The 13562-nt window shown below is 36.7% G+C and overlaps 1 protein-coding gene across 1 annotated transcript in view; it reads left to right on the top strand.

Annotated features, from left to right (window-relative positions):
* Positions 1-13562, top strand: part of LOC150099699 (solute carrier family 12 member 2-like) — a 497862-nt gene that overhangs the window by 290936 nt on the left and 193364 nt on the right. The window contains exon 15 of the mRNA XM_090403480.1: positions 7895-8029. Within this exon, the coding sequence (XP_090259606.1) occupies positions 7895-8029 (135 nt within the window). The remainder of the gene's footprint in view (positions 1-7894; positions 8030-13562) is intronic.

A 13562-nucleotide genomic window follows, 5' to 3' on the forward strand; every position in this document is an offset into this window, starting at 1 on the left:
CAGCACCCAAATGTATATTTTCCTTTCTTTTAGGGTTACATGGTGATCAGCATTCATTTTAAAACTTTTATGGAATTTGCAACAGTGTTAAAAAACTTTTTTTTTTTTATTATCCCGACGTTTCGATCTTCACATCAGGATCATCATCTGGAGCGTACATAAATATACAGGACAAGCTGAGTTACATCATTAACTGTAAGCTAGAGAAACAATGATTTGATCACATGTTATTCTACTGGCATGACCTCTGGTGAAAAAAAAATAAAAAAATAAAATAAAATAAAATAAAAAATAAATTTTTTTATTTTATTTATTCATGACCTCTGGTGAAAAAAAAATAAAAAAATAAAATAAAATAAAATAAAAAATAAATTTTTTTATTTTATTTATTTATTATTTTTTTTTTTTTCACCAGAGGTCACGCCAGTAGAATAACATGTGATCAAATCATTGTTTCTCTAGCTTACAGTTAATGATGTAACTCAGCTTGTCCTGTATATTTATGTACGCTCCAGATGATGATCATGATGTGAAGATCGAAACGTCGGGATAAGAAAAAAAAAAAGTTTTTTAACACGGTTGTAAATTCCATAAAATTTTTAAAAATCAACTGTATATTTTGTTCTACTAGTTTCAATCTCACACCAAATAGCCTCAAATGTGCTCTTTTCTCTATCCTGCAGTTCCACTTCTATTCTCCTTGACTGTAGCTCATCAGCTGTCATCAATACCACTCCTCCCCCATTTTATTCTCTCTGTCACTCCTGAACACACCATACCCCCTCACATTCAATCCCACTAGCTTTGTCATCTTCTGTCAGCCATGTTTCACTAATGCCAATAGCCTGTGGTCTAGAAGTGCCAACCAAGGCCAAAAATTCTTTCTTCTTGTTCCTAATACTTCTGGCATTAGTATACATGAATTGTAGAAGCCGATCCCATCCCTATTTTGATGCCTTATACTAACTATCCCATTCTGATTAATTCGTGGTCTTTCCTACTCACTTTGGCATATTACACACATTCACACACTCAACTCTCACCCTAAAGTCTGCATATCTTCTCCCCCCCTCCTAATAACTCTAGTTCTTAAGGGGGGGGGAGTTTTGTTTCCCTGATTCTGCACATTCACTTCCACTACATTCCACAACACCTTTTCAAGTCTCCATACACCAAATCCATTCAAATGTAAACCATCCATTTTATATAAATCCTTTTGCCCATCGAACTCATTCCACACATCCACAAATTCCACACCACTCATCCTGCATAATTCGCGCATAAAATCATTAGCAATTATGGCCCTCCATCTATACTCTTCACTGTCATACCGCGGCAACAGACTCACCATCCTAACTCTCTCACTTTTCTCTTTTGCAACCTCAAGCAATTCCTTCACATCCTCACTCATAGCCATTTTGTTTCCTTTCAAATCATTTGTACCTGCTACCACTATCAGTTCTTTCACCCGCTGCTTTTGCATTCTAATTGACTCGCTTACATTCTTAACGTTCGCACCAGGTTGGTACGATTTTGTTAAACTCTCAACTAACACACCTCTTACTAAGAAATCTCCATACAACACACGCTCTTTCATTTTGTTTACACTCACTATCATACCCTTATTTTTTCTATCATACTTTTGCCGATTATTAGTCGGTAAGCTTGGTAAACATTTTTGTCAACACTTGCCAACGGCCATGAAATAATGTTGGATTCGATATCCACTTAATTTGTACCATCATGTATCATATTTGCAGTGTTTTTTTCTTTATGTTTTATTGCTTGTTTGCCGAGGTCTGGAGAGTCATTTTGCTTGTTATCATAGAATTTATGCCAATAAGAAATAAACTAAAACTGTCCAAACGACTTTTGATAACTTCTTTTGATAAAAAATTGCAGTAACTAATGCAGGTACAAGTATTTATTAAACATTTAGGGAGAGACGAGAATGGAGATGACATCAGGTAACACTGAGCCCAGTGGAGTCTAGAAGGGGATAATGCTGGGTATAGAAACAATGGCATTTATATGCTTTATACTAATGCCAGGAGTATCCAGAATAAGGGAGAGGAATTGGTGGCGCAGATAGCATCAGCCTGGCCAAACGTTACTGGGATCACTGAGACGTGGTTGACAGAAGGGGATATAATAACAGGAATAGAAGTCGCTGGGTAAAGCATTTTTCGTCAGGATAGGAGGGGAAAGCGTGGTGGTGGGGTACTGCTTATGATAAGTGATGACCTATGTCTTCTAAGAGTGGAGGCTTTGGAAGGAAGTGAGACAAATGATTTTGAGAGCATATGGTGTGAGGTAGAGGAAGGCAAGACAGGATATTTAGTGGGGTGTTGCTACAGACCCAGGAGCACAGAGGATGGGGACCAGGAGATGTTTAGACAGTTAAGTTTGGCAAGTACAAGAAGAATGATTGTTATAGGAGATTTTAACTACAGTAGTATAAATTGGAGAAAGGAAGATGCATGTAGCAATAGGGGAATGGAATTTCTAGAATTCCTGAGGGACAAATGTCTTAGGCAACATGTAACAGAGGGAACAAGAGGTTCAAGAGTTTTGGATTTGGTTATAGCATCAGAAGAGTTGATAATAACTGAGATGACATCTCTCCCACCAGTTGGAGAGAGTGACCATATGGTTTTGACTTGAAAAATGAATAGACATGCAGGAGTATCAAAGAGACGGGAACTTATATGGAATTTTAAAGCAGGTGATTATAATAGTCTTAGACGTCAACTTCGGGAAGTTTTGTGGATGGAGGAATTGGAAGGCTGGGATATCATTAGTGGGTAGGAAATTGTGAAAGAATATTTGTTAGCAGCAATGGTAAGTTATATACCACGAGTGAAGAAGAGGACACAATTTGGAGTAAAGTAGATGACAAACAATATTAAACAGGAATTGCATGTGAAAAGGAGGCTATGGAAGAGATATAAGGAGAAGAGAAGATGCATGAAGAATATAAGACACAGGCCAGAAGAGTGACTAGTGTGATAAGGAAAGCGAAACTGGAATATGAGAGGAGATTGGCCCTAAGATCCAAAGAAAATCCTAGGGATTTTTTTAGCTATGTGGCCAGTAGGAGGAGAAATGACTGTGGAAGACTGATATGTTGGGATAAAAATGGGAATAGAGTGACTGATGCAGAGGACATTGTGAAATTGTTCAATGAACACTTTATTGGAGTATTTCATCCTAGAGGAATCAGTTTTAATGCTAGATAGATAGGGCTGGTTCGAGGTTTAGAGGTACAGGAGGAGAGTGTGTTTCAGATACTGAGTACTCTGGATGTTAGTAAAGCTTTGGGACTGAATGGTATTTCACCACGAGTTTTGAGAGAATGTGCTAGGGAACTGATAGTGCCTTTAACCTGGCTTTTCAATGAAAGTCTGGCTGTGGGAAAGATACCCAGGGAATGGAAGGAAGGTAAGATAGTGCCAGTGCATAAGGGTGGTAACAGACTGGAAGTGTCTAATTACAGGCCAGTTTGTGTGTCATCAGTAGTTGTTAAGATCTTGGAGAAAGTAGTGAGGGACCGTATACAGCATTGGGCAGATGAGGGTAATGTTATCTGTGAGAGTCAACATGGATTTGTGAGGGGACACTCTTGTTTTGGTAATATGCTAGCCTTTTATAATAAAGTTACAAGAGCAGTAGATGAGGGAAAGGCATATCTGCCATTTTCTTGGATTTAGCAAAGGCATTTGATAGGGTGCTACATGATAAGCTGATATTTAAGTTGCAGCACATGGGTCTGGATGTCAAATTGGTCAACTGGATTCAGGATTGGCTGTCTGATAGGATCAGAGAGTTGTGTATGGTGGAGCAGTTTCAAGGAGGCAGAGGGTTACAAGTGGTGTCCCACAGGACTCAGTACTAGGACCTATATTGTTTAACCTTTATATCAATGACATTGTCAGTGGATTGCAAGGGGATATTCAGTTGTTTGTGGATGATGCGAAGCTGGGAAGGATTATTAGTAATAGTGCAGATGTGGTAGCCCTGCAAGAGGATTTGAATAAGCTAGATAGATGGGCAAATGAATGGGGATGCCAGTTTAATGCAGCAAAATGTAAGGTCTTGAAGTTTGGGAAACATCGATGGGATGCTGCATTCTCTACGGGAGGAGTTGTACTGGAGGAAGTAAGGGAGACAAGAGATCTGGGGTTGATGATTGATAGAAACCTGAAATTTAGGGGACATATTGCAAAGGTGGTGAAGGTAACACATAGGATTGCTGCAATAATGAGGACACTGACCTGCAGAGATAAAACAGTTATCATTCCATTGCTTAAGACCCTGATCAGACAACACTTGGACTATTGTTCTCAGATTTGATCTCCATGATTTGAAGGGGATAAATTAACTGTGGAAAGGGTACAAAGGCGGATAACAAAGATGGTTTCAGGACTGTACAATGATAGTTATGAGGATCGGCTGAGGGAATGTGGACTGCAGAGTTTGGTGGATAGAAGAAGGAGAGGTGATATGATAGAGACTTTTAAACTGTTGAGAGGTGGTTACAGGGTTGACACTGGGGAGTTCTTTCTCTTCGTTGAACAGTGGGAAGGAGTGATGACAAAAAGCTATCCCATCCCTGGAAGTTACGAAAGGAAACTGTGAGCAGGAGGGTGAGGAGTGGTTTCTTTGCGTGGAGGGTGGTTGAACCCTGGAATGTATTGCCTGATGGAGTGGTGAGAGCGAGACCGGTTAATGAGTTTAAGGAGTGGTATGATAGACTTTGTGTTTCTTAGGGGGGGACCTCCCCTCGATGAATCTTGACAGACTTTATGTTTTTAGGAAGGACTTCCTACGATGAGTCTTTTGACTCCATGGAGGCCTGAATAATAATAATAATAATAATAATTTACTTTGCATTAATTTTTTATCTTTCCTAAAAGAGTACCATATAAAACAAATTATTAATACAGTAATCGATTATGGATGAATTGTAATTTTTACCATTGATTATTAGATTTGATTAATGCGATTTTGATATACGCGGTAACAGCGAAGAATTAATTAACCGCATTAATCGAGGGATACCTGTATATCAAAAATTACCAGCAATGAAGTCAGCATATGTTCTGAGATAATTCAAAGAAAAATGTAAGAAAGCAAAATACTGTGTAAAAGTAGCTAAATGACATTCATGGGAAGATTTTGATAAGAATATAGAAGATAAATATCAGTAAATGGCAAAGTGCTATGAAGGCTATTGAATGAAGAAAGGAATGACATAACTGTGGTAGATAGTATTCAAGTGGAAGGTATTCAGAAGTACATATCAATACTTGATGTAGAAAATGCCATCAAAACTTGAAAATGTGCAAATATCTAAAAGAGTGCAGTGCATATTATCTCCAAATATCTCCAGCTGCAGCAGGTGATATTTGATCAGAAATGCTCAAAAGATGGGGGTATAAAAGTTTTGTAGTGTCTGCACTGCAGAATCCACAAGGATAGTCATAAGCAATGGTGTGCTGGAGTCAGCTCAAACCAGTTCGCAGTTCAATTATCTATAATTTTGCGAACCAGTTGTTAACTGACAATGGCTATAAACTACATCTTTTAAACATGGGTTTTTCATCCCATAAACTCAAGAAAATCAACCATAGAACTTGCATTATTTCAGACAGTAATACATAGTGTTAAGTACAATGAGATGGCAGCAGTCATCTACCATACTTCTTCCCCTTGTGCCAGTTAAAATTGCTGATAGTCTTGGGCCAGCTCTTCTGTGATTGGCTAAGGGTGGAGACTGGCTGCCCACTGGTCTCTCAAAAGTTATTTCGAGATAAATGACCTAGCCTGCACTCTTTAGGGAATAAAAGGCATTAGTGGATTTATATTCATTTTTTTAGAACTGTTGTGAGGTCATTCAATAAGGTCTAGAACTAATAAGGTCATTCCCCTTAGATTAAGTGTCCTAGACAAAACTAAGTGGATGTCTGCTGACTGATAATGGAATTCGTTTATACTTGGGGAAGGGGTAATTCTCACAAAAGAGAAATTGCTTTTTTCCCCAAACTGGATGTTAAAATTTTACAGCATGCCCATGGTCATAAGGTCGAATTTGAGATGATTGGAATAGAGCTCTGATAATATCATCTTTAAAAGTGGGAAATAAAACTCTGTATGAAAATTACAGAGAAATCTCCCTACTCAGTGTTTCAGGTAAGATTTATGCAAGCATACTTGAGAAAAGACAAAGAAAAATTGTGAAAGGAAAATTTGGAGAAGTAGAGGCCCAGTTCAGATAAATAGAGATTGTCAGGAGCAGATTTTCATCTTAAGACAAATAGTTGATAATTCAAAATGTAATAGGGATCTGTATTTAATTTTGTTGATATGTAAAAGTCATATGAAAAGATGGCCAAGAGAAAATATGTTGAAATACTACATTTATATGGTGCAAACTTGGCACTATATCAAGCAACAGATAATCTGTATTTGAGTTGTAAGTCAGTAGTTAGAATTGAAGAAGATTCAGGAAGATGGTTTGATGTAAAATCAAGTGTAAGAGTGCAGTGCATATTATCTCCAGAGTTATTCGTCCTCTCTGTGAACTATGAATATTAGCAATAAAAAGAGAACAAACTACAAAAATAGGCAGGATCATAGGGAAAACATGCTGAAAAAAGTTAAATATTTCAGATATTTAGGCACTCAATTTTTAGTAAACATGGCAAATTAAATATTGTAATAGATAACAGAATAAGCAAAAGTAATAGAATAGGGAGAAGGAAAATTCCTTTACATGGAATGAGAGAGAAAGTAGCCAAGTCTCATATTTGTGTTACAAATGTGAGAGTTCTGAGAAAAGTAACGGAATGAATGATTGTATTAATGGCAGAATCATTTTAAAAAAGAAGATATTAGAAAGGAACTAACATTGTTAGCATTTAAGAATGTGTGAGGAGAAAGAATCTAAGATAATATGGTCACTTAAGTAGAATGGGAGAAAAAAAATTAGCAAAACAGATGCTTGATGCCAGAGTGGCAGGAAAAAAGATTCTGAGGAAGATGAGATTTGGGTGGGTTGATGCAGTTAATAGTGTTTAAGAAGGCCATAATGCAAGATATGATAATTTGAAGAAAATTCTTGACAGGGAGCTAACAAGTATATAACCTTAATTACATACTGCTGTCCCAATATCCTCTACATCCTTTGAGAGTATTTAACAGGAAGCATTGATAATGATGATATTTATAAAAGTCCGTCAGGATAACATATAAAGTCACAAAACATGTGTCATCCATGAATAGATTATAGGAACATAATAAAGACTTTACCGTAATAGATTCCTACCCTTCTGTCAGTCATTGGATACCATTCCCATCTTTGGAATGTGTGGGAATGAGATGTTCATCAGAGAGAACTATTGCCAGCAGATTTGATGGAACTGTAAGAAATCATCATGTCTGCCAGTCACAGGTATCCTATGGTTTAGAATACCTGTGGAATGTTTCTGGAACTATTATATGGAGTAGATAATGCAAGTTTATTGAGATTGTTAGTATTATGTGCTATTTGGTGGATATCTACTAAACTGGCCATTCGCTATATTCTTTATATGACCCCATGAAAAGTGTAAAAGAGTTATCAATGTATCAAGTTTTGTTATGACCCATAATACTCTTTTCTGCATTTCTTAATTTTGACTGAAGAAGATGAATAGAAAGTGTGTGATTCCTTTCAATTCATCACTTTAGTCATCTCTGCCATACTTAAAGAATAAAATGAAATGCTGTTATAGAATAAGATTCTTTAGACTTTGTTCCAAAGAACATTCAGTATATTGAAGATTTACTAAATGGTAGTGATTATTCATATTTAATATATATATATATATAATGCTTATTCTTAATTTAACAGGATCCATTAGCTTGGCCTGTCAGGTGTGCTTTGCAAGAATTTCATAGTAAATGGTTAGAAAACAGAGAAATCAAAAGTTTTTATTCAATAGTAGAAACAGACTCGCTCTCAGTTGGTCTGCGTTATATGTTACAGGTTAGTTTTCTTTTTCTTACTACATTTTTTAATTAAAATATTTTTGAATATGAAGTAAGCTTTGTTCTATTTTGTGTGTGTAATTCCTTAAATATACAGATGCTCACAATGTTCCATATAAAAGCTTGGTCTAGAGACTATGGCTCTACCTGCTTTTTGGTAGAAACTTTGCTTTGCCACATGAACTACCTAGAACAAAATATGTAGGAAAAGAGGACAATGATATCCAGTGGAAATTTGTTGTGTAACAGAAGAAAATATAAGTCTTACACTGGGTCAAGTTCCAAAGGAGTGGAAGGAAGGCAAGTTTGTACCACTTCATAAAGGAGGTGACTGAATTCAAGTATCAGATTATAGGCCAATCTGTATGTCAGATGCTGTAGTTAAAGTGTTGGAGAGGCTGGTAAGAATCAGGATCCAGAAATGGGTTGACAACAGTATTATCTTTGATGGACAGCACGGATTTACTAAAGGGAGGTCATGTTTTAGTAATTTACTTACTTACTACAATAAGGTAACAGCAGCAGCATTAGCCATGGAAGTTGGATACACAATATTATACTTAGACTTTGCAAAGGTTTTTGATAGAATACCACATCATAAGTTGATAGTCAAACTAGAGTGGATATGATTGGATATTAGACTAGTGTATTGGATTGGAGATTAGCTGTCTGATATCAACAAGACGTCAGACAGCTAAACCCTATCTGATAGCTATCAACAAGTTATATATGGGGAAGCAATATCCCACAAGGGGTGCTTAAGGGTCAAAGCTGTATAACTGAGAGGAGACCTCCACATAGCCTTTAAAGGAATGCGGAGAACCTACCAGGGCTTTTGACCTAATGTCAAATCCTCGCCTTCTCGTGGTGCACCCTCACCCTGTTAGGTATCTATCTGGATACTGAACGAATGAGTATGGGCTGGCAATTTGAGATTTAGCCAACCAAATTGTATTCTTATTGGCTTAAACCAAAATATAAAATGATGGTACAACATGAGAGAATTTCATGCCGTCTGGGGCATCGCCCGGTTAAACAGTGCCCCCATTGTTTTTGCCAGGGAACCAGGACGAACAATGAAAAGTCAGCTACTGGAAAAAATCCTAAAACACACCCCCAATTCAACATCACCAGAGTTCAAGATCGGTACTATCAACATAAGAAGCCTGAATGCAAAGAAATGGAGTTAGCTGAGGAATTGGATAAGTACCAGATTGACATAATAGGGGTAACTGAAACAAAAAAGACCAAAATTGGTGAGATCTTTCTGAGCAATAAATGCAAAATGTTAGATTCAGGTAATGACAATCAAGGAAAAGAAGGAGTAGCCATAGTATTCAACACTAAATAAGAGGCGAATCTTCTTGAATGGCAGACAGTCTAAAGTAGAGTGATGTGGGCAAATACGAGAATGGGAACTGGACAATGAGACTTATTTGTGCCCAGGGTCTCATAGAAGGTTCTACTAAGGTAGAAGCAGAGGAATTTTTGAGGTTTTCGAAAAAGCAACTGACACAATGAAAAAGGAAAGTCAGTACTTGTTGGGAATCTAAACAGCAGAGTAGGAAACGATTGTGAGACATAGAAAAATATTTTGGGAAAATTTGGAGAAAAGAGAGCAAAGCTAATAATAATGGCAAATACCTGTTGGATTTCTGCTCAGGACATGGATTGTTTATTACTAACACCATATTCCAACATAAAAATGTGCACAAATTCACATGGAGAGAAGAGGCAAGGAATAAGAAAAGTCTCATTGACTATGTCATTGTCAATAGTGATGTTTTCTACCTAGTGCAGGACATCAGAGTGTACAGAGGATTTGAAATTGGAAGCGATCACCATTTAGTCTTGAGCAGAATAAAATTGAATTTCATACTGAAAAGAAGAACATGTAAGAAAGTTTTAAAGTGAATAAAAGTTGAGCAGCTCTCAGATGTGAACTGTAAACTAAAATACACAAACATTATTCAAGAAAAAATGAAAGAGTTTGAGAACAGGAACCAAACCTTGGAGATTCAGTGGCTAGCCCTGAAGAAAACACTGATTGATTCATCTAGAGAGGCATGTAATGAGGTTGTCTGCAAGGATAGAAAAATCAGAACTCCATGGTGGACACAGGAAGTTAAAGAGGCAGTGAAGGAAAAGAAGAAAGCATATCAAAAGTTCCTGGCAAATAAGTTAGCTCGTACTCTTAGAGAACAGAGAGACAAATGTAAGAAAGCTAAACACTGTGTAAAACTAGCTAAACAAAAGTCATGGGAAGACTTTGATAAGAACATAGAATGTAAATATCAAGAAGGTAGCAAGATATTCTGGAGGTTGTTGAAGAAGCTCAGAAATGGAGGAAAGAGTGATGTAAAAGAAGTTAGAGATGATAAAGGTGACATGAAAACTGGAGAAAAATATATCCTTTAATCATGAAGTAATTACTTCGAAAAATTGCCAAATGAAACAAGCAGTGATAGCACAATGGTAAAAAAAGCTCAACAGGGATACAGTCAGGAATACCTATCATACTTGAAGTAGAAAAAGCCATCGAAATCCTGAAATGTGGAAAGGCAGCAAGAGTAGATGATATTCGACCAGAAATGCTCAAGTATGGAGGTATAAAATTTTACAGTGGCTGCATTGCACTGCATAGTTCAGAAGGCCTGGACAGAGGGATGAATTCCAGATGACTGGAGTAGAGCTCTCATAGTACCCATATATAAAAAGGGAAATAAAACTGAATGTGAGAATTACAGAACTATTTCTCTACTGAGTGTTCCTGGTAAGATTTATGCAAGTATACTTGAAAAATGGTTGAGAAGGATTGGGAAGGAATACCTATTTGTCGTAAAGTGAAACAGAGTTTCACTTTATGACAAATAGTTGAGAAATCATGGGAATATAACAAAGATCTGCATTTAAGTTTTGTAGATCTGGAAAAGACATGACAAGGTGCCAAGAAAGAAGCTGTTCAAAACTCTACATTATAGGGTGTCAATAGGGCATTATATCAAGCAATACTTAGTCTTTATTTGAGTTTAAGTCAGCAGTTAAAATCGAAGGAAGTACAGGAAAATGGTTTAACATTAACTCTGGTGTCAGACAAGGATGTACATTATCCCTCTGTTATTCATTATCTATATGGATCACATTATGAAGGAAAGTGGTATTAAACCTGGTGAGCTCTTTGCTTTATGCTGATAATGTTATACTTCTAAATAAATCCCCTACAAGTCTACAAGATTCCCTGACTAAATTGAGTAATGATCTATTAAAAAGACAAAGACTATGAAAATAGGCAGAATTGTTGAAAATGTCAACTGCATTGTGAACGGAGAACCTGTGAAACAAGTAAAACATTTCAGCTATTTAGGCACAATTTTTAGTGAAGATGGTAATGATCATAATATAGACAACAGAATCAACAAAGCTGGTATGGTAGGAAGTGATTTGAATAAATTTATATGGAATAAGAGAGAAATTAGTGAAAACACTAAATTAGCCATATACAAGATAGTGTTCAACCAATTTTAAGTTATGGATCTGAGAGCTGGGTAAGCAGTAAAACACTTGATCAAAGACTAGAGACTGCAGATATGAGAGTTCTGAGAAAGATTAGGGGCATGAGCCGATGGCATCAATGGAAATATCATATTCAAAAATGAGGACATTAGGAAAAAACCTGACATTGTCAGCATCCAGGAATGCATTAGCAGAGCTAATCTAGGTGGTATGGTCACTTAAACAGAATGGAATGGAAAGATTAGCAAAACAAGTGTTTCTCTGCCAGGTTGGCAGGAAAAACACCCAGAGGAAGATCAAGAATAGGTGGATTGATACAGTAAAAAAGTGCCTCAGAAGATAGAAATATAAGATTTGATAATGTTTTAGTCTTGACAGGTAAAAGATTGATTTGGAGGAAAATTGTAGAGAGGAAGTTAGTAATGATGTAAATTTTTCATGTAGTACTATTATATCCTATACACCACTTGAGGGTACATGGCAAGAATTTGATGATGATGATTGCTGTTTAACTTGTATGTTAATCATATTGGGAAGATTTGAATGGCAATATTCAGTTGTTTTCAGATGATGCAAAGTTGAGAAGAGCTATTGGGAGTAGAGCAGATGTTGTGGCCTTAGAAGAAGACTTGAATTGACTAAGTGGATGGGCACAGGAATGGGGATGGCAGTTCAATTTTGCAAAATATAAGGATTTAAAATTTGAAAAACAAAGATGGGACGTGGAATTTACACATGTGGAGATATATTGTTGGAAGAAGTGGAGGAAATAAGAAATCTTTTGATGATGATAAATAAGGAACTAAAATTTAGAGGACATATTGTCAAAATTGCAAGGACAATACAATGAATTCTGGCTATGATGTGGAAGACACTGACTTGTATAAGTAAGGAGATTTGGGTTCAATTGTGTAATGTCTTGATTAGGCCACTTATTGACTACTGTGTGCAGATTTAGTCACCTGGTTTTCAAAAGGATGAAGAGATACTGGAATGGATCCAGAGGCGATTGACTAAGGTAGTTTGTGGTTTCTGGAATGTTGAGTATAAAGAAAGGTTGAGAAGATGCAATTTAGAGTCTAGTGGATAGGAGGAAGAGGGATGATATTATAGAAACACAATTAGTAAGGAGTTGTTATAGGATTAACATTGAAGAGGTTTTTTCTAAAATGGTGGGAGATGGGAGGGAAAACAAGAGATCATCCTTGGAAGCTGTATAAGGAGAGTGTGAGCAAAGGAGGGAGAAGCCGGTTTTTGGCATGGGAGTTGTGAATGACTGTATTGTATTGCCTGAGAATGGGGTGTCTGCAGAGAATTTGAATGTATTTAAGGTATTGTATGATAAGCTGTGTATATGACAAAGGGGCCTTCCACACTGAGTCTTTGACTCCTTGGGGGTTTTGGGATAATAATAATCATCATAATAACTGTGTCAATGATTGGGACATTTGCAAAAAGGGCAGTTATATCAGAATTGACTAATAAATTTTAATTGTCAAATGCGGCATCTTTAATTTTTTGTATGAAGTTCTGTTTTTTATATATGGGGGAGGGTGAAGTGACCTGCTAAGTCCTTAATTACCCAATGCTAGTTTTGGTTAAGTGATAATTAGGGTTATAAATTTTAATTACTAGTGATCAGGCTAGAAGTCAGTGTTGACCAATGCAGTTTTGCTGTACTCACTGTAGTGTATCGTGATACAGCTTGTCTCAATATACATATATGTATATTTTTGATGATGACCCTGATATAAAGGTCGAAATGTCAAGTGTTATTTTATTCTAATTAAAGTAAACACTCTAACATTTAAATAAAGTAAATGCTCAGAAGAGAAGATTGGAATATGTGGATGCTTGGAGAGCATTTGAGGACAGAAAGGAACTGTATGCGAGAGACCATTTGCATTTGAATGAGGAAGGATAGACATCTGGAGAGATTGCTGTTTGCTGAATGAGTCGGTGCGTCAGTGCAGGGAAACTAGAGTTCCCAGGGTGGATGGTAGCAGGGGTGGCCTCTT

The sequence above is a fragment of the Typopeltis vanoorti genome, chromosome 14 (genome assembly GCF_054136105.1).
Source record: "Typopeltis vanoorti isolate ZY-2024b chromosome 14, IOZ_Tvanoo_1.0, whole genome shotgun sequence".
Classification (NCBI taxonomy): Eukaryota; Metazoa; Arthropoda; class Arachnida; order Uropygi; family Thelyphonidae; genus Typopeltis; species Typopeltis vanoorti.